This window comes from Nerophis ophidion, linkage group LG29 (genome assembly GCF_033978795.1).
Source record: "Nerophis ophidion isolate RoL-2023_Sa linkage group LG29, RoL_Noph_v1.0, whole genome shotgun sequence".
Lineage (NCBI taxonomy): Eukaryota > Metazoa > Chordata > Actinopteri > Syngnathiformes > Syngnathidae > Nerophis > Nerophis ophidion.
Window position 1 is genome coordinate 8,827,012 of NC_084639.1, and position 23,394 is coordinate 8,850,405.

At 38.0% G+C, this 23,394-nt stretch overlaps 1 protein-coding gene across 7 annotated transcripts in view; it reads right to left on the reverse strand.

The window, feature by feature from the left end:
- enox2 (ecto-NOX disulfide-thiol exchanger 2) overlaps positions 1-23,394 on the reverse strand; it is a 505,472-nt gene that overhangs the window by 89,351 nt on the left and 392,727 nt on the right. For all 7 annotated transcript variants that reach the window (XM_061891605.1, XM_061891604.1, XM_061891603.1 and 4 more), the window contains 3 exons: positions 21,109-21,342; positions 10,299-10,511; positions 4,098-4,204 (listed from right to left, as the gene is read on the reverse strand). In XM_061891605.1, coding sequence (XP_061747589.1) covers positions 4,098-4,204; positions 10,299-10,511; positions 21,109-21,342 — 554 coding nt within the window. The remainder of the gene's footprint in view (positions 1-4,097; positions 4,205-10,298; positions 10,512-21,108; positions 21,343-23,394) is intronic.

The window sequence follows — 23,394 nt, forward strand, 5'->3', positions numbered from 1 at the left end:
GGGTTGCGCACGGCCATTCTCCCACTGCGCCACGCCGTCCCACAACATAAACACAACAGGATGGACTTTTAGATACAACTGTTTGAGCAAATAAATGATGTAAATTCAATAAAACAAAAAAAAATATTCCTGTCTAATATTCTGACACTTAAACTGCATTTGTGTCCAAATACAAAGCTGTTTTTTTATTTTTTATAATTAATTCAAATTATGCGAGCTAGCGAGTAATGCAAGTAACTTGTGATTAATCATGATTACCGTATTTCCTTGAATTGTCGCTGGGGCGCTAATTAATTTAAAACCTCTTCTCACTCCTGCGCTTACCAAAAGCATGCGGTAAAAGTAAGCATGCGCTAATTATTTTAAAACCTCTTCTCACTTCGGCACTTACCAAAGGCATGCAGTAAAAATTTGAGTGTGATGTAAGCTTGGACCTTAAATCCTACTGAATAGCTCTTACCCTTCTTCCCTTTATGCGATTTCAAATTACCGGTATTGAAATCAGCCTCCTCCAGTTTGAAAATGATGACAGGGGAAGTGTCACTCGTGACGTCACAAGTTTGACCAGGCGGTAATACTAAGCATGCGCTAATTATTTTGCGAAGCGAGTTTGACCCGGCAGTAATTCAAAGCAGGCGCATAGTATATGCCCTGCGGCAATTCAAGGAAATACGGTAATCCAAATTCAAAAGTGTAATTACTCTGATTTACAAAGTCATTATTTGACATATTTGATATCAATTATGTGTATTATTGTTTTCCTTTTGGCAAGTTTGAACATCTCCTGCTAAAAAGTAAACACTTACACCAGGGGTGTCAAACTCAAATACAGAGTGGGCCAAAATTTTAAACTGAACAAAGCAGCGGGCCAAGGTTGAACAAATTTACCTTTTAATAGGGACCCAAACAAGTTTTGCATTGAATATTGAACAAGCAAGGATTATATAACTTTATAGTGACATGCAAAATCGAGTTTCAAATAATAATAATTATTAAAAAATATCAATGGCATAACAAATACAATTTTAATAAAAATTGAATGCCTCTTTTCGGCGGTGGGGTTGAGGTGGACGGGGTTTGGTGATAGCGGGGGGTGTATATTGTAGCGTCCCGGAAGAGTTAGTGCTGCAAGGCGTTCTGGGTATTTGTTCTGTTGTGTTTATGTTGTGTTACGGTGCGGATGTTCTCCCGAAAGGTGTATTTCTTGTTTGGTGTGGGTTCACAGTGTGGCGCATATTTGTAACAGTGTTAAAGTTGTTTATACGGCCACCCTCAGTGTGACCTGTATGGCTGTTGACCAAGTATGCATTGCATTCACTTGTGTGTGTGTATAAACCGCATATATTATGTGACTGGACCGGCACGCTGTTTGTATGGAGGAAAAGCGGACGTGGAGACAGGTTGTAGGGAACGCCATAGGCAGTGCCTTTAAAGCCCACCCCAAATATCGTTGTCCCGGATGAAATTCGGGAGGGGCACTGAACTTCGGGAGTTGCCCGGGAAAATCGGGAGGGTTGGCAAGTAAGAGTATTAGCGGTGAATGCGGTGTTACAGCGGCGGGCCAGCTCTAATGTTAATTTGATATTGTCTCAAGGGCCAAGTGAAATTACACGGCGGGCCAGAGTTTGACACCCATGACTTATACCATAGTGAAATCCTACTATACCTTCCTATGCAATTTATAATAATCTCATATTTTTTGGTATATTTCCTGCATTCTTACATATTTTATTATTTACTTTACTATTCTTACATACTGTACCGATTAACAAGGAAATACATGCAGATCTGTATTCGTTTGCAAACCAGTTTTATTTCAGTGATTATTTTTGCAAACTGCGCCTTTTTGCCGCAAGACAATGAAATTGTATTATTATAACGGCTGCATTAAGTGCCGCCCACAGTGTGCTTCTACGGTCGTGCTTATTCTTCCCCGGTGTAATGGCGTGCTATCGCAGAGGAAGGACGTCGGTGGAAAAGAACACGACAATCCTCGGAGGCCTCATGAAAAGACGCAACTGTTCTTCTGACGCGGCACTTATAAGGCAGGCGCCATCAGCGACCAGAGTCATGGAGGACATAAAAGAAGAGTGCTTTTAACATCTTGGGTTTGAGTAGAAAAATATATTGGAGAGTCTCTTGTTGCTTATACAAAAAGCCAGACTTCTTTCTGTGTCACTATTCTGTAGAGAGGGGTAAATATCACTCTTTTTTTCAAACAAATAGCTGCGCAGAAAGGAATATGAAAACGTGCAATGCAATTAGTCGAGAGGTAAAGAACGAGGGCTGTCCCGCCCCATGGGCACGACAGGTGTTGTGTGCAGGGCCCAGCTATTAGCAAGGGGAGTTGGGGGCGCCGTTTTGCCGTAAGAAGCGCATAAAAAATGTCAATAAATAAATGTCAATGTACAACATGTGAGATTGGCAAATGTACATTTTGTAAGGCAAAGGTAGTGAGGTTGATTTAAATGGGGGTTGTGAAGTGAAGTGAATTATATTTATATAGCGCTTTTCTCTAGTGACTCATAGCGCTTTACATAGTGAAACCCAATATCTAAGTTACATTTAAACCAGTGTGGGTGGCACTGGGAGCAGGTGGGTAAAGTGTCTTGCCCAGGGACACAATGGCAGTGACTAGGATGGCGGAAGCGGGAATCGTACCTGCAACCCTCAAGTTGCTGGCATGGTCACTCTACCAACTGAGCTATGCTTCCCCGGGTTATAAATTTGTCCAAAATAATATAAAGGGGAACTGTAATTTCTGGGATTTTTTTTGCCTATTGTTTATAATCATTATGAGGGACAAGAACACACATAGTTTTTTATTTAGGATTTTAAAGATGATTAAAAAAAAATACTTGAAAGATGCGACTAATGGGAGTCATCGTTGTGGCCATTAAAGCTTGAAGCCCATAGAACACCTTTGGAATGAATTAGAACGGAGACCTTTTCGACCAACATCAGTGTGTGACCTCACCATTGCGCTTTTTGGAAGAATGGTGGAAAATTCCTATAAACACACTCCGCAACCTTGTGGACAGCCTTCCCAGAAGAGTTGAAGCTGTAATAGATGCAAAATGTGGACCCACATCATATTGAACCCTATGGGTTAGTAATGGGATGGCACTTCAAGTTCATATGTGAGTCAAGACAGGTGACCAATATAGTTTATATACAGTTTAATCTTCATTTGTTTAACTTGTATTTTACCCTTTATTCCTGCTCATGGTTTCTCCCATTCTAAAGGTTTTATTATTCATACTTTCCAGCGTTTCCCAGAGTGAGCTATCTGCATCAGGGGCTATTGACCGTGCTTGTGGGGGCGCTTTGTGTCAGCGTCCTGGTGGCCATGATCTGATGACCACCTGGTGCAGACAGCTCCTGTGATAGTGTTTACTCACCTGCCTCCTCTGTACTCACACATGCATTCATTTGTTCGCATTTGTGCGTGCGATAATGGGGGATGTGAGTCATCTGGGTATTGCTTTTAAATCTGTAAAGCACTTTGTGTTGCATTTCTTTGACGTATGAAAAGCGCTTTATAACGTTTGATTGATTGATAATTGGCCTTAAGTAAAAACGAGTTTGAAAGCCACGTTTGAGAGGTAGCATAATAGAGTCAAGACGACTGGATTCTGTGTAAAAGGCACCGACATATAAATAGCAGATCTTGAGAGATGTCCGTGTGAAAGAGTTGAAGTAGCAGATGGACTTTGGCAACACCTACCTTTAAACGGAGTCGATTGCTGCTTCTACTGTCAGATTTTGTATTCACTTAAGAATGAAGACACTTACCCAACAGGTCCAGGCATGTGTGCTATATGCTAATATATGCTAATGAATAGCTCCCGGCGGAGGTTTTTTTGTGGACGTTTAGATGTGAAAACTCACCCAGGAGAGTGTTCCTTACATGGCAAGAGTTTGGATGTCTTTAGTCATGTGACTTACTGTCTGCAGCTCACCCGTGTGCTTTAACTCGCAAGTCAAGACATGGGCGACGTCCCAATGCGTTGTGAGGAAGCAAGAAAACCAGACCTGGTCGTCCATGAATCATCTCAACAGTCATTTTTCAAAAGAGAGACAAGAGAAGTACCAACCTCGGCTTGTTTGCGCCACACGTCCAGGCTCTTGCGCTGCGCTTTGGAGAAATGGTCCCATGCCTTTTGTTTGGAAGCGGCTTGGAATACAGACACAATCTGCTCAACTGTGGCGGGATGCAGGGGGGCAAGGAGCAGAGACCATCCAGAGACGCAGAGACAGAGACAGAGGGCAGGTGGGAGGGAGCAGAGGAGCGAGAGAGTGGAGTCAACTAGAGGGCTCTATATAAAAGTACTTTGTGTGTGTGTTCTTGTATTTCTACCCTTCTTGAGACATCAACAAGGAAAAGTACCTTCCATATGAGGACCGGTGAACAAGTTAGGACCGAAATAATGGTCCCAATACAGAAAACCATTGCATCCAATAGAGAGCCAAATATTAGAGTTCGTGAACATTGCTCCAAAGTCAGGATTTTTTGTTGATCTAATGTGGATACAAAAGTAAACATTGACAGATGCAAAAGCAGCAATATGATAAAACAAGACGGCAACTTAAGAAGGACTTCCCAATTCATCACCCCAAAAAACCCGCAATATGTGACCATAGGATAAACAAATACCCTATGGTACTGAGACTATAGTGGTATAGTGGCCATTAATAGTTACCTTCTACAGCTGGGTTGCCCAAAGTGCGGGACAGGGGCCATCTGTGGTCCGTCACTCGTTTGTCATCGGCCTTAAGCACATTACAAAAAACAAAAAATAGAGATCTCATGTGCACCCCTGGTGGTGAAATCTATCAAAATTAGGGTGGTCCCAAGAAAGGCGGGATTTTTCATATTGACAGTGCGTCGGTTTTAAAAGTGCTCCCCCGCTGGTCAACATATGTAATAAAAAGTGAGTGTAAGAAATTGAAATGCATCCACCTTTGGCCAAAATTGATAAAATAAATCTGTATATAGAGACATACTATAATAACAAATTAAAGAATGAAGATAAAAAAAACAATGACAAAATATATATATATATATATAATACATTTACTAAGAACAGTCCCTCACGATGTGTCGACTTTTTTTCTTATAAAACTGGGAACAATTCCTCATATTCTCTCAGTTTGTAACACTGAAATATTTTCTTGCAAAATTATTACTTTATGTAAAATTATTCGTTTTTAATGCAAAATGGTGATAGTTGTCATATACATTTTTGACTTTTGTCACAATATTGCCAATTGTTTTTGGTTCTTGTAAAACAGTGAAATTGTTTGAGTAAAATTATGACTTTTGTCATAATTTTGCCAAGTAAAATTCCGACTATGATTATAATATTGGCAACCTTTTTTAAGTTTTCTTATAAAATTGGGACTTTTGTCAGGTAAAATTACGACTCTTTTCATAAAATTGTCAAAATGTTAAGCTTTTCTTGTAAAATTGCGACTGTTATTGGGTAAAACTCCAACTTGTATCATCATGTTGCACAAATGTTCAGCTTTTCTTGTAAAGTTTTGACTTGCGTAGAGTAAAATCACGACTTTTGTTATAATACTGCCAAAAGTCTAAGTTTTTCTTGTGAAATTGTAACCTTTTTCTTATGAAATTCCCCAAAAATTTTCACAAGCTTTTTTACATTTGCATAGTATGTATATATTATTAATGTTGTAAATACAAATCTTTATATATCTAGAAAGGGTGGTCCTAAAGAGGTAGGCATTTTTCGGAAGTCTCAAGAAGGTAACAAGTACAAGAATGTGTGTGTGTGTGTGTGTGTGTGTGTGTGTGTGTGTGTGTGTCTGTGTGTGTGTGAGCAAGTAGTCATCTTACCTGTGGATGCCAATCGGCTCTCAGCTGCATAGTCAAATATGGACAAAAGTATCGGGACACATACCTCTATAAATTAAAGGCCCCATATTGTACTCTACTAGGAACACACCGTTTTGTGTGTCTGTTGCTTTAGAGACCTACTGAAATGAGATTTAAACGGGGGATAGCAGGTCCATTCTATGTGTCATACTTGATCATTTCGCGGTATTGTCATATTTTTGCTGAAAGGATTTAGTAGAAAGCATCGACGATAAAGTTCGCAACTTTGGTCGCTAATAAAAAAGCCTTGCCTTTACCGGTAGCAGACGATGTGCGTGTGACGTCATGGGTTGTAGGGCTCCTCACATCCTCACATTGTTTATAATCATAGCTACCAGCAGCAAGTACAATTCGGACCGAGAAAGCGACGAGTTCCCCATTAATTTAAGCGAGGATGAAAGATATGTGGATGAGGAAAGTTAGAGTGGAGCACAAAAAAAAAAAAGAATAGGCGACGGCTCCAGGCGACGGCAGTGTGAGCGATTCAGATGTTATTGGACACATTTACAAGGATAATTCTGGGAATATTCCTTATCTGCTTATTGTGTTAATAGTGTTTTAGTGAGATTATAAAGTCATACCTGAAAGTCGGAGGGCTGCGGTGAACGCTAGTGTCTCTGAGAGGAGCCAAGATACATATATATATATATATTTATATACACAGATATAAAAATACACATGTATACATATATATGTGTATATATACATATGTGTATATACATATATATGTGTGTATATACATATATATATGTGTATACATATATATATATATGTGTGTATACATACATATGTGTGTATATACATATATATATGTGTATACATATATATATATATGTGTGTATACATACATATATATATACATATATATATATACATATATATATATATATATATATATATATATATATATATATATATATATATATATATATATATATATATAGACTAGGGCTGTGAATCTTTGGGTGTCCCACGATGCGATTCAATAACGATTCTTGGGGTCACGATTCAATTCAATTCAATATCGATTTTTGGGGTCACGATTCGATTCTAAATCGATTTTTTTATCAATTCAACACGATTCTCAATTCAAAAACGATTTTTTTCCCGACTCAAAAGGATTCTGTATTCATTCAATACATAGTATTTCAGCAGGATCTACCCCAGTCTGCTGACATGAAAGCAGAGTAATAGATTTTTGTAAAAAGCTTTTATAATTGTAAAGGACAATATTTTATCAACTGATTGCAATAATGTTCGTTTTAACTATTAAACGAACCAAAAATATGACTTATTTTATATTTGTGAAAACATTGGACACAGTGTGTTGTCAAGCTTATGAGATGTGATGCAAGTGTAAGCCACTGTCACACTATTGTTCTTTTTATTTTATTTTTATAAATGTCTAATAATGTCAATGAGGGATTTTTAATCACTGCTATGCTGAAATTATAACTAGTATTGATACTGTTGTTGATAATATTCATTTTTGTTTCACTACTTTTGGTTTGTTCTGTGTCGTGTTTGTGTCTCCTCTCAAGTGCTCTGTTTATTGCAGTTCTGAGTGTTGCTGGGTCAGGTTTGGTTTTGGAATTGGATTGCATTGTTATGGTATTGCTGTGTATTGTTTTGTTGGATCGATTCTGAATCGCACGTGAGAATCTCTTTTTTCCCCATACCCTTAATATATATATATATATATATACACACACAAAAGGAAAACATGCTTTCATACCGAAGCCTTCAATGGGTTTAAATGTTATTTCGACACATAATGAGTGCCTTCAACTTATACGAGCCAATCGGCTGTCATGTTGGGTGGTCATGCCTGACATTACGGGTGGCCTGCGTACCCCGCAAGCCCTAACGCATACACGGGGGAAGTCAATAAGACCACCAGATGATAAGCGTGTGTGCCGTGTTGAAAGAGAGAGAGAACAGCGCGGGGATCAATAGCATCGTCGCAGAACTCCGTGATTTGATGGAGCTGATCGAAATCGCAGGCAAAGAGAGCGTGGAGACTTTCATGGCACTGAGCTTTCATGCGAGGCGAGCGAGTGTGTGGCGGGGGAAACATATGTTTGTATTCTGCTGGTTTGGACTATTTATTTACCATGCAGCAGGAAAATGAACGGTTTCTGGAAAGGCGAGGGATTTCGTTGTTATTGTAAAGCTTTAAGTGGGAGGAATTCAATTAAGCCTATTTGCTATGGTTTTAGTGCTGCACTGCAAATATGATTTCAAACTCATATTACCCAAAGTAATTAAGCTATACAAATGGCTCAGACTTTTTGAATATGAATGAACTCAGTTACTGTAGCGCATCCACACCAACTATAAAGTAGTCCTTTGAATATGTTTATATTCAATGTCTGACAAACACGCAGGAAGAATGCGACAATGGCATTAGCAGTGTAGTATAGTGTAGTCCCGATACCAATTTATTGGTACCGCTACCAAACTTATTCTAATACTTTTCGGTACTTTTCTAAAAAAAGGGTACCACAAAAAATTACACCATTTGCTTTATTTTAACAAAAAAAAATTAGGGTACATTATCTTATTGCAAGTTTGTCCTTAAATAAAATAGTGAACATACTAGACAACTTGTCTTTAAGTAGTAAGTAAACAAACAAAGACTCCTAATAAGTCTGCTGACATATGCAGTAACATATTGTGTCATTTATCATTCTATTATTTTGTCAACATTATTAAGGACAAGTGGTAGAAAATGAATTATTAATCTATTTGTTCATTTACTGTTAATATCTGCTTGCTTTCTCTTTTAACATGTTCTATCTACACTTCTGTTAAAATGTAATAATCGCTTATTCTTCTGTTACTGATACTTTACATTAGTTTTGGATGATACCACAAATTTGGGTATTAATTCGATACCAAATAGTTACAGGATCATACATTGGTCATATTCAAGGTCATCATGTGTCCAGGGACATAATTCCTGAGTTTGTAAACATAATATGATTTTTTTTAAACAAAATAAGATGCTGTGACGCCAAAAAATATCGACATAATCATAATGATACGCTATTGTACTTGGTATCATTACAGTGGATATTAGGTGTAGATCCACCAATGGCGTTGGTTTACATTGTGACGCCGGTGAGCTACAGTGTGTAGTGAAGCATGTTTAGCTATTCCTCGTCCTGCAGGGATGGTACGCGTAAGAAAATTACATTATTTGTCGCCATGGAGACCAGGATTAGTGATTTAGAAGTAGCTAAAACACTGCCGACGGTGGACGGTGGATGATTGATTGAAACTTTTATTAGTAGATTGTACATTACAGTACATATTCCCTACAATTGACCACTAAATGGTAACACCTGAAAAAGTTTTTCAACTTGTTTGAGTCAGGGTCCACGTAGCGACATTAGCCACAAGTTAGTTAGCCATGTCTTAAAGCACCTCTTCCTGAGGGTGTTTCAGTGTTATAACTTCACCTTTATCGTTTGTTTTTAAGCCAAAATTTCTGTCAACACACTGTGTCTGCTTGTAGGTACTCTGTGATTGTGCGCTGCCGAACATGCTCCTCTACACGTACAACTAGCAATGACACGACGTGACTACGACGGGGGCGCAGGGCATGGGGAACCGGTATTTTTCAGAGGCGGTATAGTACCGAATATGATTCATTAGTATCGTGGTACTATACTAATACCGGTATACCGCACAACCGTATTTTGGAGCTTGTAAGGTGAAGTGAATTATATTTATATAGCGCTTTTCTCTAGTGACTCAAAGCGCTTTACATAGTGAAACCCAATATCTAAGTTACATTTAAACCAGTGTGGGTGGCACTGGGAGCAGGTGGGTAAAGTGTCTTGCCCAAGGACACAACGGCAATAACTAGGATGGCAGAAGCGGGGATCGAACCTGGAACCCACAAGTTGCTGGCACGGCCGCTCCACCAATCGAGCTATACCGCCCTGGTGTTACGGATGAGTGAAAAAAAGGCAACATCTTCTAGAAGTTTGGGATGTCACCATGGTTACTAATTTTGACACTCCTATTGTTTATTCTCCAAACACCATTGCCACAAATGCCCAGAAGTTCTTCCTTCTCCTTGGAATGAAGTGTGTTAAAACTCACCTCTGTGCCACCGCTCCAACAACAAGTACTTACCTCTCTTGCAGCATTCCGTGCGCCTCCATCTTGCAGGAAAATAAAACATTCCATACGCCGCCCATGACCGCAAACTTACACCAAAACCAGAAACTTTTGACTGGACTTATTTGACATTTCTCTTTCTCATCCATTTTCTGCAGCACAAGCAGGGCGCTTTAATAGCGTCTCGTGGTCCTGAGCCTACCCTGGCAGTATATAACAGCCATAAAAGCCCCGTAAAGACTTCATGAAGGAAAAGAGCGACACTCACACTGAGCCAGGATGCCGGACAGCGCCGTCTTGAACTTTTCCTTGGCCTCCTCCATCTCCTTTTCGTGCTGACTCTTCTCCATCATCAGCCGGCGGATGTGACTGTTGGACGACTGGATCATGGAGTAGAAGGTGTTGGCGTTCCGCCGATTGACCTCGCCGCGCTCCAGCCACGTCAGCAGCACCCGCACCGCCTCAGCAAACTGGCCGTCGTCTGGCCAGGAGGAAAACGACGGTGAGATATCCCTCAAATTATAGTGTTCTTGCTCTGGCATGATATCAAAAACTGGGGGGTCTTATCGTTTGATTAGTCGATTGAGTTAATTGATCTTGTCTTTTTTGTTTCGATTAATCTGCAAATGGAAGCTGTATTGATTCAGTCTTATTGAGTCACAAATGTGTTATTTTGTTAAAACTGTCATGATCTGTGGTCTGGATTATGCTTTTATTTTTTGGACTCTTTTAGTTCCTGTATGCGCTCCCTTGTTTTGTTTGGTTACCATGCCGAACTATTAGTTTCACCTGCCTCTGGTGTTCGGGACACGCACCTGCTCTAATCAAAAGACCCTAATTGAAGCCTGTCGTTGCCAGTCAGTCGGCTGGCGTCATTGCATGTTTTCACGCGATACCATAGTTCATGTTGTTCGTGTCCAAGTAAGTTTTGTTTGTTCCAAGCCATAGTTTACGCTGTTTGTTTCATGCCTTAAGTTTTGTGTTTGTTCCACGCCCTAGTTGATGCTGTTTGTTTACCTCTTGCCATGCCCAAATTTCTTGAGTTAGATTAATAAATATGCTCCTACCTTCACGCCTGGTCCGGAATAGTCCGTCAGCATCCTGGGAGAACGAACCCCCCACCCCCTTATGACAAAAACAGTGTTTCTGCTGGTATCAACACATCTAATTTAATGATTTTTTATGCACGTATATTGCAAATTAAAACAAATTTAATATAATCTTACACTTGTCTCTATAGACATAATTGTAACAAATGAGTTCAGTTCCAGTTCATTTGTGACATGCATACAACACAATGTAATGCATCACACAGTTCCAGTTGTTTCATTACAGCACGTCCGAAAAGGAGTGGGAAGAAGCAGAGCTTATTTAATCCTACCCCTTTTCATAGCATGGCTATTTTATCCAATTTCCTTGTTCTCTGTAACAGAACAATGACAAATATAAAATAAATAAATACCACCCATAAAAACCCCATAAAGACGTAATGAAGGGAAGATAATAGTAATAGGTCAGCACCGTGGAGGTGGGGTTAGTGCATGTGCCCCACAATACTAAGGTCCTGCGTAGTCGTGAGTTCAATCCCGGACTCGGGATCTTTCTGTGTGGAGTTTGCATGTTCTCCCCGGGACTGCGTGGGTTCCCTCCGGGTACTCAGGCTTCCTCCCACTTCCAAAGACATGCACCTGGGGATAGGTTGATTGGCAACACTAAATTGGCCCTAGTGTGTGAATGTGAGTGTGAATGTTGTCTGTCTATCTGTGTTGGCCCTGTGATGAGGTAGCGACTTGTCCAGGGTGTACCCCGCCTTCCGCCTGAATGCAGCTGAGATAGGGACAAGCGGTAGAAAAATGGATGGATGGATAATATACCATAGCAAGCATACAAATATTAAACACAAAAATAATATTTGTCTCGATAAAACACAACAAAAAAGGGATCAAGATGTTCATCATAATTCTTGTTCTGTGTACTTTGTGAACACCTGTAGTCTCTTAAACTGAATCATATTGGTGCTTTGTTTGATTTCTTTGCTTACTATGTTCCATGATTTAATTCCACATTCTGATAAACTAAAGATTTTAAGTGTTGTACGAGCATAGAAATGTTTTAAAGGCCCACTGAAACCCACTACTACCGACCCCGCAGTATGATAGTTTATATAAACTATCAATGATGAAATATTAACATTGCAACACATGCCAATACGGCCGGTTTAGTTTACTAAATTGCAATTTTAAATTTCGCGCTGAAATATCCTGCTGAAACGTTGCGGTATGATGACGCGTGCGCGTGACGTCACAGATTGTCGAGGACATTTTGTTCCAGCATCGTTCCCAGCCATAAGTCGTCTGTTTTCATCGCATAATCCCGCAGTATTATGGACATCTGTGTTGCTGAATCTTTTGAAATTTGTTCAATGGACAATGGAGACATCAAAGAAGAAAGCTGTAGGTGGGAAGCGGTGTATTGCGGCCGGCTTTGGCAACACAAACACAGCCGGTGTTTCATTGTTTATATTCCCGAAAGATGACGGTGAAACTTTACTATGGAACAGAGCGGTCAAGCGAACACGGTTGGTTTGGACCACACACACAAAGTACAATGAATTATGCAGCGATCGTTTCGAAAGATCATGTTTCAAAGAGGGTCCCTTGTGAAGGGCAGACAAGGGCATCGCCAGTACCCATCGATTGGTGCTGAAGAAAGGTACGGGGCCGACCTTCAGGTTGTACAGGTACGACCATATAATCTCACTAAAACACTAGCAACACAATAAGCAGATAAGGGATTTTCCAGAATTATCCTAGTAAATTTGTCTACAAACATCTGAATCGCTCCCACTGCCCTCTAGTCTTTTTTTTCTAGTCCTTCACTCTCACTTTCCTCATCCACGAATCTTTCATCCTCGCTCAAATTAATGGGGAAATCGTCGCTTTCCTGGTTCGAATCACTCTCGCTGCTGGTGGCCAAGATTGTAAAGAATGTTCACTACAACCCGTGACGTCACGCGCATATCGATATGTCTGCTACTTCCGGTACAGGCAAGGCTTTTATTATCAGCACCAAAACTTGCCCACTTTTTTTGTCGATGTTCTCTACTAAATCCTTTTAGCAAAAATATGGCAATATCGCGAAATGATCAAGTATGACACATAGAATGGACCTGCTATCCCCGTTTAAATAAGAACATCTAATTTCAGTAGGCCTTTAAATCAGATTTTCCTCTAAGGTTATATTTGTCCTCTTTTGTTGAGAGGAATTGTTGTACATTCTTGGCTAGCGGGTTATAGTTAGCTTTGTACATCACTTTATCTGTATACAAATGCACCAAATTGTTGAATTTCAATAATTGTGATTTATTAAATAAAGGGTTTGTATGTTCTCTACATCCAACATTATGTATTATTGTAATTGATCTTTTTTGTAACACGGTTAGTGAATGAAGTGCAAATGTGTAGCTGTTTCCCCATATTAAGCACTGATGTATTAATATATAATAAAAACAATGCAATAAAAATGTTGCTTAAATCATGAAAAAAATACATTTAAAATTTGTTAAAACAAAATATTAGTGAATTGTGTTTATATAGCGCTTTTCTCTATTGACTCAAAGCGCTTTACATAGTGAAACCCAATATCTGCGTTACATTTAAACCAGTGTGGGTGGCACTGGGAGCAGGTGGGTAAAGTGTCTTGCCCAAGGACAACAACGGCAGTAACTAGGATGGCAGAGGCGGGAATCGAACCTGGAACCCTCAAGTTGCTGGCACGGCCACTCGAGCAATGCCGGTTGGCAGAAAATATTACAAATATGTTTCCCCATAAATAGAAGATGCACAATAAGACCTGTGACATCAGCTGCCTCATGTTTTGAGTCATTTCATGTCATTAAATGCATTCTTACTGCGAAATTGAACAAAAAAAAAAAAAAAATGTTTTGAGGAACGTTTTGACAAGAAACTTGACCTAAAACGACCGTAGCTACATCAAAGTTATTGCGTTTTAAAAAAAGAAAATCGATAGGGTTCTGGGCTCTGATGGAGGCCAATAATCCCAATGTAAGCTTTAATAAAGTGTTGAAAGAAATGTGGCTGTCGCAGCGCTCAGATGAAGGGCCATCAGAGTGAAGAAAAGATGACAAATGTCAAAAAAGCAACGGGTAAAAAAAAAAAAAAAAAAAGCAGAGGTGAGTAAAAGGATAGGTGGCCTGCGGGATGAAAGGGAAAACACAAGTGTACAAACGACAAACGCTCTTACATCGACAGGCACAGAGGAAGGGACAAAAAAAAAAAAAAAAAGCCATTTATAGACTGTCAAGTTGTAAAGTGCATCTGTGAGCTTCTTGCCACCAGAAGCAGGGATTGTTCGGTTTTTTTCGGAGAGCGCGGCGTTGAAAACAAACAGCTAACCTTTCTAAAAGCCTAAACTGCGGATATATGGCGAGGATGTTCCAAGGGCTTGAATAATAAATCCTTGCTCACAACAGTTCTGTGCGCCAGGGCCGGGGAAGGCGAGCCGAGGGAGAGGCGGCGGTGATGGAGAAGCCTGGAAGTGTTATCAGGTAGCGGCGGTGGAGACCTGGAAGTGTCGACGATCATTAGTGGAACAAGTGTGTTCAGCCAGAGACACAAACGGCATTTTAGAGTCGAGCGCGAGGAAGAAGAGGGGAGGAGAAAGTATCTTTGTGAAGCTCGGGAAAGTGTTCTTTTACTAGTACACGTAGAAGCATTTAAGTCTCATCTTAAAACTCATTTGTATACTCTAGCCTTTAAATAGACCCCCTTTTTGGACCAGTTGATCTGCCGTTTCTTTTCTTTTCTCCTCTGTCCCCCTCTTCCTTGTTCGAGGGGTGGGGGAGGGACAGGTCCGTTGGCCATGGATGAAGTACTGGCTGTCCAGAGTCGGGACCCAGGATGGACCGCTCGTTCAGAGTCGGGGCCCAGGATGGACCACTTGCCTGTGTATCGGTTGGGGACATCTATGCGCTGCTGATCCGCCTCCGCTTGGGATGGTTTCCTGCTGGCTCCACTTTGGACAGGACTCTCGCTACTATATTGGATCCACTTTGGACTGGACTCTCCACTATGGATCGGACTTTCACAATATCATGTTAGACCCGCTCGACATGCATTGCTTTCGGTCCCCTAGGGGGTTTGGGGGGTTGCCCACATATGCGGTCCTCTCCAATGTTTCTCATAGTCATCATTGTTACTGCAACCGACGTCCCACTGGGGTGGGTTTTTCCTTGCCCTTATGTGGGCTCTACTGAGGATGTCGTTGTGGTTTGTGCAGCCCTTTGAGACACTTGTGATTTAGGGCTATATAAATAAACATTGATTGATTGATGATTGATACTAATCTGGTGGAACCCTGCGTTGTCAACACTATTTGGGACTTTTTCCACATTTTAGCTTATTCCAAAATGGAATAGATTTATTGTTGTCCTCAAAATTATACACACAAATCCCCATAATGACTATGTGAAGCTTTTTATTTAAATTTTGCAAATCTAAATGTTCAGTTCAGTTCCAGTTTTTTTGGAACATGCATACGATACAATGTAATGCATCACACAGTTCCAGTTGTTTCATTATATATAGCATATCCCGAAAAGGAGTAGGAAGAAGCAGAGCTTATTTAATCCTACCCCTTTTCATACCATAGCAATGTTGTCCAATTTCCTTGTTCTCTGTAATAGAACAGTAAATAAATAAATAAATATACCATAGTAAGTAACCTAATATTAAATACATAAATAATCTTTATCGCCAATAAAAAAAAAAGGTTCAGATGTTTATCATAATTATTGTTCTGTGTACTTTGTGAACACCTGTAATTTGAACAGTCTCTTAAAATTAATCATATTGGTGCTTTGTTCGATTTTTTGTCCTTTCTATAATTTAATTCCACATACTGATATACTAAAGCTTTTAAGTAGAGATGTCCGATATTATCGGCCGATAAATGCTTTAAAATGTAATATAGAAAATTATCAGTATCGCTTTCAAAATTATCGGTATCGGTTTCAAAAAGTAAAATTCATGCATTTTTAAAACGCCGCTGTGTACACGGACGTAAGGAGAAGTATAGAGCACAAATAAACCTTCTATGGACTGCCTTTGCATGCCGGCCCAGTCACATAATATCTACGGCTTTTCACTCACACAAGTGAATGCAGGGCATACTTGTTCAACAGCCATACAGGTCACACTGAGGGTGACCGTACAAACAACTTTAAAACTGTTACAAATATGCACCACACTGTGAACCCACACCAAACAAGAGTGACAAACACATTTCGGGACAACACCCGCGCCGTAACACAACAGACCAAATACCCAGAAACCTTTGCAGCACTAACTCTTCTGGGACGCTACAATATACACCCCCCACTATCCCCCACCTCAACACCGCCCACCTCAACCTCCTCATGCTCTTTCAGGTCGCGCATGTCCCAAATTCCAAGCTGCTGTTTTGAGACTTCAATAATAAATATGGCAGTGCCATGTTGGCATGTTTTTCCTTAACATGAGTTGATTTATTTTGGAAAACCTTGTTACATTGTTTAATGCATCCAGCGGGGCATCACAACACAATTAGGCATAATAATCTGTTAATTCCACGACTGTATATATCGGTATCGGTTGATATCGGAATTGGTAATTAAGAGTTGGACAATATCGGAATATCGGATACAGGGAAAAAAAAGCCATTATCGGACATCTCTAGTTTTAAATGTTGTACGAGCATAGAAATGTTTAAAATTAGATTTTCCTCTAAAGTTATTGTTGTACATTCTTGGCTGGCAGGTTACAGTTTGCTTTGTACATCAATTTAGTTGTTTGCAAATGCACCAAATTGTTGAATTTCAATAATTGTGATTTAATAAAAAAAGGGTTTGTATGTTCTCTATATCCAACATTATGAATTATTCTAATTGATCTTTTTTTGTAACACAGTTAGTGAATGAAGCGCACATTTGTAGTTGTTTCCCCATATTTCTGCACAATAACTCAGATATGGTAACACAAGTGAGCAGGAGAGAATATGAAGTGATTTTTGGTTTGCTTTATTCATTATTGACGTGTTTCTTGCTGCTTTATGCTGTATATTTTTACATGAGATTTCCAATTCATTTTATCACCCATTATTACGCCCCAAAAATGTTGTTTTCTTTTACCCTTTCCATATTTACTCCGTCTATCTGTATTTGTGTTTGACTCTCTGTGAAAAGAATGTTTATTCTTATTTCTATTCAAAACCTTTTAACTAGAGGTAGGAATCTTTGGGCACCTCACGATTCGATTTCGATTCAGAAGCTACGATTTGATTAAACATTTTTTTTGGATGCATCTTTAATTTATGTATATTAATCCAGTTTAACATTTCTTTTCATTAGACTTAAATTGCAACTTTTATAAACAATGCATTTGTAATAAGAAACTGTTAAATTAATTCCCATCACATTTATTAAATTACTGGAAATGTGCGTGCAAGTGAAACATAAGTGCTTGATAATAGTCAGCCAAACTTTAAAACTGTCTGCAAAACTTTATTTACAATTAATATATGGATTATCGATTATTGAAGTTTATTATTTGTCCCAATCCGAATTGCGATGCATCTAAAAATCGATTATTTCCCCCACCTATAATTTTAACTGTCTGTATAATTTTGAGGACAAAAAATAATTGATTCCATTTCTGGAATAAGGCTGTAGAATAACAAAAAATGGAAAAAGTGAAGAGCTGTGAATAATTTCCGGATGTACTGACGATTGAAAAATATGTTTTTTTTTTTTTTTTTGTGATGCCATCACAGAAGGGTGCCAGTGATGGCATGGAAGATACGTGAAATGCAACATTTTGCGATATAAAACCAATTTAAATATTAATTATATGAACCAATTAATGGCATCAAGCAGGCGCCATGTTGGACAAACAATTCCACGACTGAAACCGACCAATCAGAGGCTGACGCCAATACTAGATATCGATCTACCACACACATTTTTACTCGTTTACTACCCCAAAATTTTGTTTTGCACTCTTTTCTTAAACAGTACTTACTGACAAAGCAAAAAGTACAAATGCTGTTGTGTCTCAAGTCGCCTGCATGGCGAGCATTACAGTAATACCTATAGAACACCACTAGGTGACAGTAAATACCTGCTTGTTTACTTTTTGTTCACTGGTTTTACTTGATTTGAGTGATATTTAGTTTCAGTGATAAAGTTGTTAACTGCCTTTCTGAGCGACAAACAAAGAAGGGTAAAATGTTACTCAACCCGCACACATTCTGCTGATTTGACAAAATATGGATACGTTTTAACTGTAGTGTACTTGGCTCCGAATAATATTTCAACAATATCAAAATTGCAACGTGTATAATACAATGCTTATATGCATGCCTTCACTCTCGAACCAAGGGGCTGATTGGTTATTAACTCAATATTTCCATAAATATTACAGCCACAACCATTAATTAAGTTAGAGAAGGCTGTGTTCTTTTTTTCTGTAAAATACATGAAATATGAAAATCTGAAATAATATTTAAAAAATTGGGAAACATCTGAAGTTGAATTTTTTTTTAATATTATACTTTTACGAGAGAGATCATTTTGGGACCTGGGGTGAAAAACAAAAATATTTTTTCAAATCATGGAGGTAAATATAGTTTTGTATAGTCTAATCACATTATATTTGTGTTACACTTTTACAATAAGGATCATTTCTAGGTAAATATTTAAAAATAAATACTTACAGTGCAATTTTTGGGACCTGATGAGAAAAGGTGTTTGATTTTTAAATATAGAATTTCTAAATATACTATTGTATAGTCTAATTCATTTTCCCAATGAAAACAATCTAAAAAATATCTGAAATTGAAAATGTTATGTAATGAGTAAAAAATATATTAAAATACACTACTAATAACATAGGTATTCCACTTTTATGAGATGGGGAAAAGAGGTGAAAGTGTGTTTTTTTTATAATGAGGTAATTATAGAGTATAGTATAATTTATTTTCCTAACAAAAAAATATAAGAAAATCTCTGAAGTTGAACATTTTATGTAATGAGTAAAACATTAAAATACATGAATTACATTTGTGTTATTATAATTTATTTTCGCAATAAAATTAATTTAAGAAAACCTTTGAAACTGTAAAATAATGTAATGAGTAAATAAATATATCAAAATACATTATTAATTACATTTTATTATTATAATTATATTTCCCAATAAAAATAATTCAAGAAAACCTCTTAAATTGAAAATTTTATGTAATAAGAGTAAATAAATATATTGAAATACATTATTAATTACATTTGTATTATTATAATTTATTTACCCAATTAAAATAATCTAAGAAAACCTCTTAAATTTAAAATGCAATGTAATGAGAGTAAATAAATATATTACAATACATTATAATTTAAATTGGTATTAATTTTTTTCCCCCAATGAAAATAATCTAATAAAACCTTTTAAATTGAACATTTAATATAATGAGAGTAAAGAAATATTTTAAAATACGTTATTAATTACATTTTTATTATAATTTATTTTCCCAATTAAAATAATCTAAGAATACCTCCTAAATTGAAAATTTAATGTAATGAGAGTAAAGAAATATGTTAAAATCCAGTATTATTACATTTTTATTATTATAATAATTTTTCCCAATAAAAAAATCTAAGAAAACCTCTTAAATTGAAAATGTTATGTAATAAGAGTAAATAAATATATTAAAATACGTTATTAATTACATTTGTATTATTATAATTTATTTTCCCAATGAAAATAATCTAAGAAAACCTCTTAAATTGAAAATGCAATGTAATTAGAGTAAAGAAATATAGTAAAATAAACTGTTATTACATTTGTATTATTTAATTTTTTTCCCCACAATGGAAATAATCTAAGCAAACCTCTTAATTGAAAATGTTATGTAATGAGTAAATAAATCCATTATTACATTTGTATTATTATAATTTATTTACCCAATGAAAATAAATAAATAAATGATAAATGGGTTGTACTTGTATAGCGCTTTTCTACCTTCAAGGTACTCAAAGCGCTTTGAGACTACTTCCACATTCACCCATTCACACACACATTCACACACTGGTGGAGGGAGCTGCCATGCAAGGCGCCAACCAGCACCCATCAGGAGCAAGGGTGAAGTGTCTTGCTCAGGACACAACGGACGTGACGAGGTTGGTATTAAGTGGGATTTGAACCAGTGACCCTCGGGTTGCGCACGGCCACTCTTCCACTGCGCTACGCCGTCCCATAATCTGAGGAAACCTCTTAAATGGAAAATTTAATGTAATAAGAGTAAATAAATATATCAAAATACATTAGTAATTACATTTGTATTATAATTTATCTTCCAAATGAAAATAATCTAAAAAAACCTCTTAAATTGAAAATTTTATGTAATGAGAGTAAAAAAATATATTAAACACAATTATTAATTACACTTATATCATTATAATTTATCATCCGAATGAAAATAATCTAAGAAAACCTCTGAAGTTGAAAATTTAACGTAATGAGAATAAAGAAATATATTAAAATACATTATTAATTTAATTTGTGTTAACATTTACTTTCCCAATGAAAATAATATAAGAACACCTCTTCATTGAAAATTTTATGTCATGAGTAAAGAAATATATTAAAATACCCCAAAAGGGAATAAGCGGTTGATAATGGATGGATGGATGGACATTATCAATTACATTTGTATTACTTTTTTTTCCCCAGTGAAAATAATCAGAGAAAACCTCTTAAATTGAAAATGTAATGTAATGAGAATAAGGAAATATATTAAAATACATAACTAATCACATTTGTACTATTCTAATTTATTTTCCCAACGAAACAAATGTAAGAAAACCTCTGAAATGGAAAATTGTATGTAATGTGAGTAAAGAAATATATTTTTGTTATACCTTTATGAAAAGGACCGCTTTGGGGCGAAAGGCAAAAGACTTTAGAAGTTGAATGTTATATTAAATGATATTATATTATATAACAACATCATCAGCATTGTTTGCCAACCTTTGATCTTGTCCCCCAGCTGGCTGCACTCGTGCTCCGAGAAGTGCACGATGGGCGGCGGCGAAGGCGGCCGCATGAGATCCTCCTGCATCCTTCGCCGGTGGCGCTCCTCCCTGGCCATCATGCGCTGGTGACACTCCCACTCGTACAGGTCGTCCCTGGCCTGGGCGAAGTCCACGTGGAGACGGCCCGTGTCCTTGTTGTCCGTGCTGGAGCCCAGGCGGATGCGATAACCTTGGATGGATGGAAGGAAGGAGGGTTGCAACGTTATGACGGGACGGCGAGAATACAACAAACTCAAACAACTCGGCGGATGTGAGCTGGATGGAACTTTTAAAAACCCACGTTAAGGTTTGCTCGCAGATATTTGAGGGTTTTAACAACCAGTGAGGTAGAGAACGAGAGACACACCAGGAGGTGTCAAAAACAGGCAGGGATTGAAAGTGACAGTGGTGGTTGTGAGGAGGCCTCGGTTTTTGACAGCTGTCAACTTTTTTTTTGAACATCGCATTCACAGGGAAGCGTTTTGTCAATGATGCCTACAGAACGTCGCCACAGAACACAAACACACACAGATGGTTTTATTGCAGCACGCAAGATGGACGAGAGGGAGACAGAGAGCAGGGGACGTGAGAGATAAGAGACTGAAAGGCTCCACACGAGAAGCGGCTTACTCAATATTTGGTGGACCTTCTTAGACCATCTTCTGCAAATTGTGTTTGGAGCGTTTGGCACTTTATTGATTCTTTCAGTCACCCCTGCAGTCACACTTGTCTTTGTTATCATCTATACCAGGGGTGCCCACACTTTTTCTGCAGGCGAGCTACTTTCCAATTGACCAACTCGAGGGGATCTACCTCATTTATATTTATTTATTTATGAAAGAGACATTTTTGTAAACAAGTTAAATGTGTTTAATGATAATACAAGCATGTGTAACACATATAGATGTCTTTCTTTCACAAAGACAAGAATATAAGTTGGTGTATTACCTGATTCTGATGACATTGATTGGAATCAGACAGTAATGATGATAACGCCCACATTTTCAAATGGAGGAGAAAAAAAGTTGTCCTTTCTGTACAATACCACATGAAAGTGGTTGTTTTTTGGCATCTAATTCATCCAGCTTCCATACACTTTACAAGAAAAACATTGGCGGCAAATTCCGTAGCTTGCTTGATTGACATTCACGGCACCCGAGGGTCTTGTGAGATGACGCTGGCTGCTGCCAGTTCATTATTATGAAAAAATGACAGAGGAAGGCAAGAAACACTTTTTATTTCAACAGACTTTCGCGCCGTCCCTTCCGTCAAAACTCTAAAGGCCGACTGCACATTTCCTATCTTCACAATAAAAGCCCTGCTTCATGCTGCCTGCGCTAACAAAATAAGAGTCTCGGAAAGCTGGCGTGCACATCACTTGTGCACGCCAGCTTTCTGAGGGATCCCTTGTGCACGCCAGTTTTCCAAGACTCTGTATTTAGTTAGCGCAGGCAGCATGAAGCAGGGCTTTTATTGTGAAGATAGGAAATGTGCAGTCGTCCTTTAGAGTTTTGACGGAAGGTACGGCGCGAGAGTCTGTTGAAATAAAAAGTGTTTCTCGCCTTCCTCTCGGTCATTTTTAATAATAATAATCTTGCAGCAGCTAGCGTCATCTCACAAGACCCTCCGGTACCGTGAATGTCATTTAAGTGACGTCTTGGTGAAGATTGATGATCACTAATTTTTAGGTCTATTTTTTTTAAAAGCCTGGCTGGAGATCGACTGACACACTCCCCGCGGTCGACTGGTAGCTCGCGATCGACGTAATGGGCACCCCTGATCTATACTATTCCTGTTTTTCCCCACCAGTTAGGAAATACTTGATTCTGACCACTTTTGTGACTTTGCGAAATAAAGATTTGCTTTTTATGAATGCACCAGACACCTATTTTATTTTTATTTTTTTGACTGGATACCGTATATCAGTGGTCCCCAACCTTTTTGTATCCCTTTATTTATTTATTTATTATCATTTTTTTTTCTTGTCATGAAAAAGGGAGGTTTTTGTGGTTGGTGCACTAATTGTAAGTGTATATTGTGTTTCTTATGTTGATTTAATAAAAAAAAAAAAATATATATATATATATATTTTTAAATAAAAATGAATAAAAAAATATTCTGCTGTCCGGTTGTGTATATTGTGTTTTTTATGTTGATTTAATCAAAAAATAAAATTATTATTGTTTTTTTTAATAAAAATGAATAAAAAATTATTCTGCGGCCCGGTACCAATCGGGCCGCG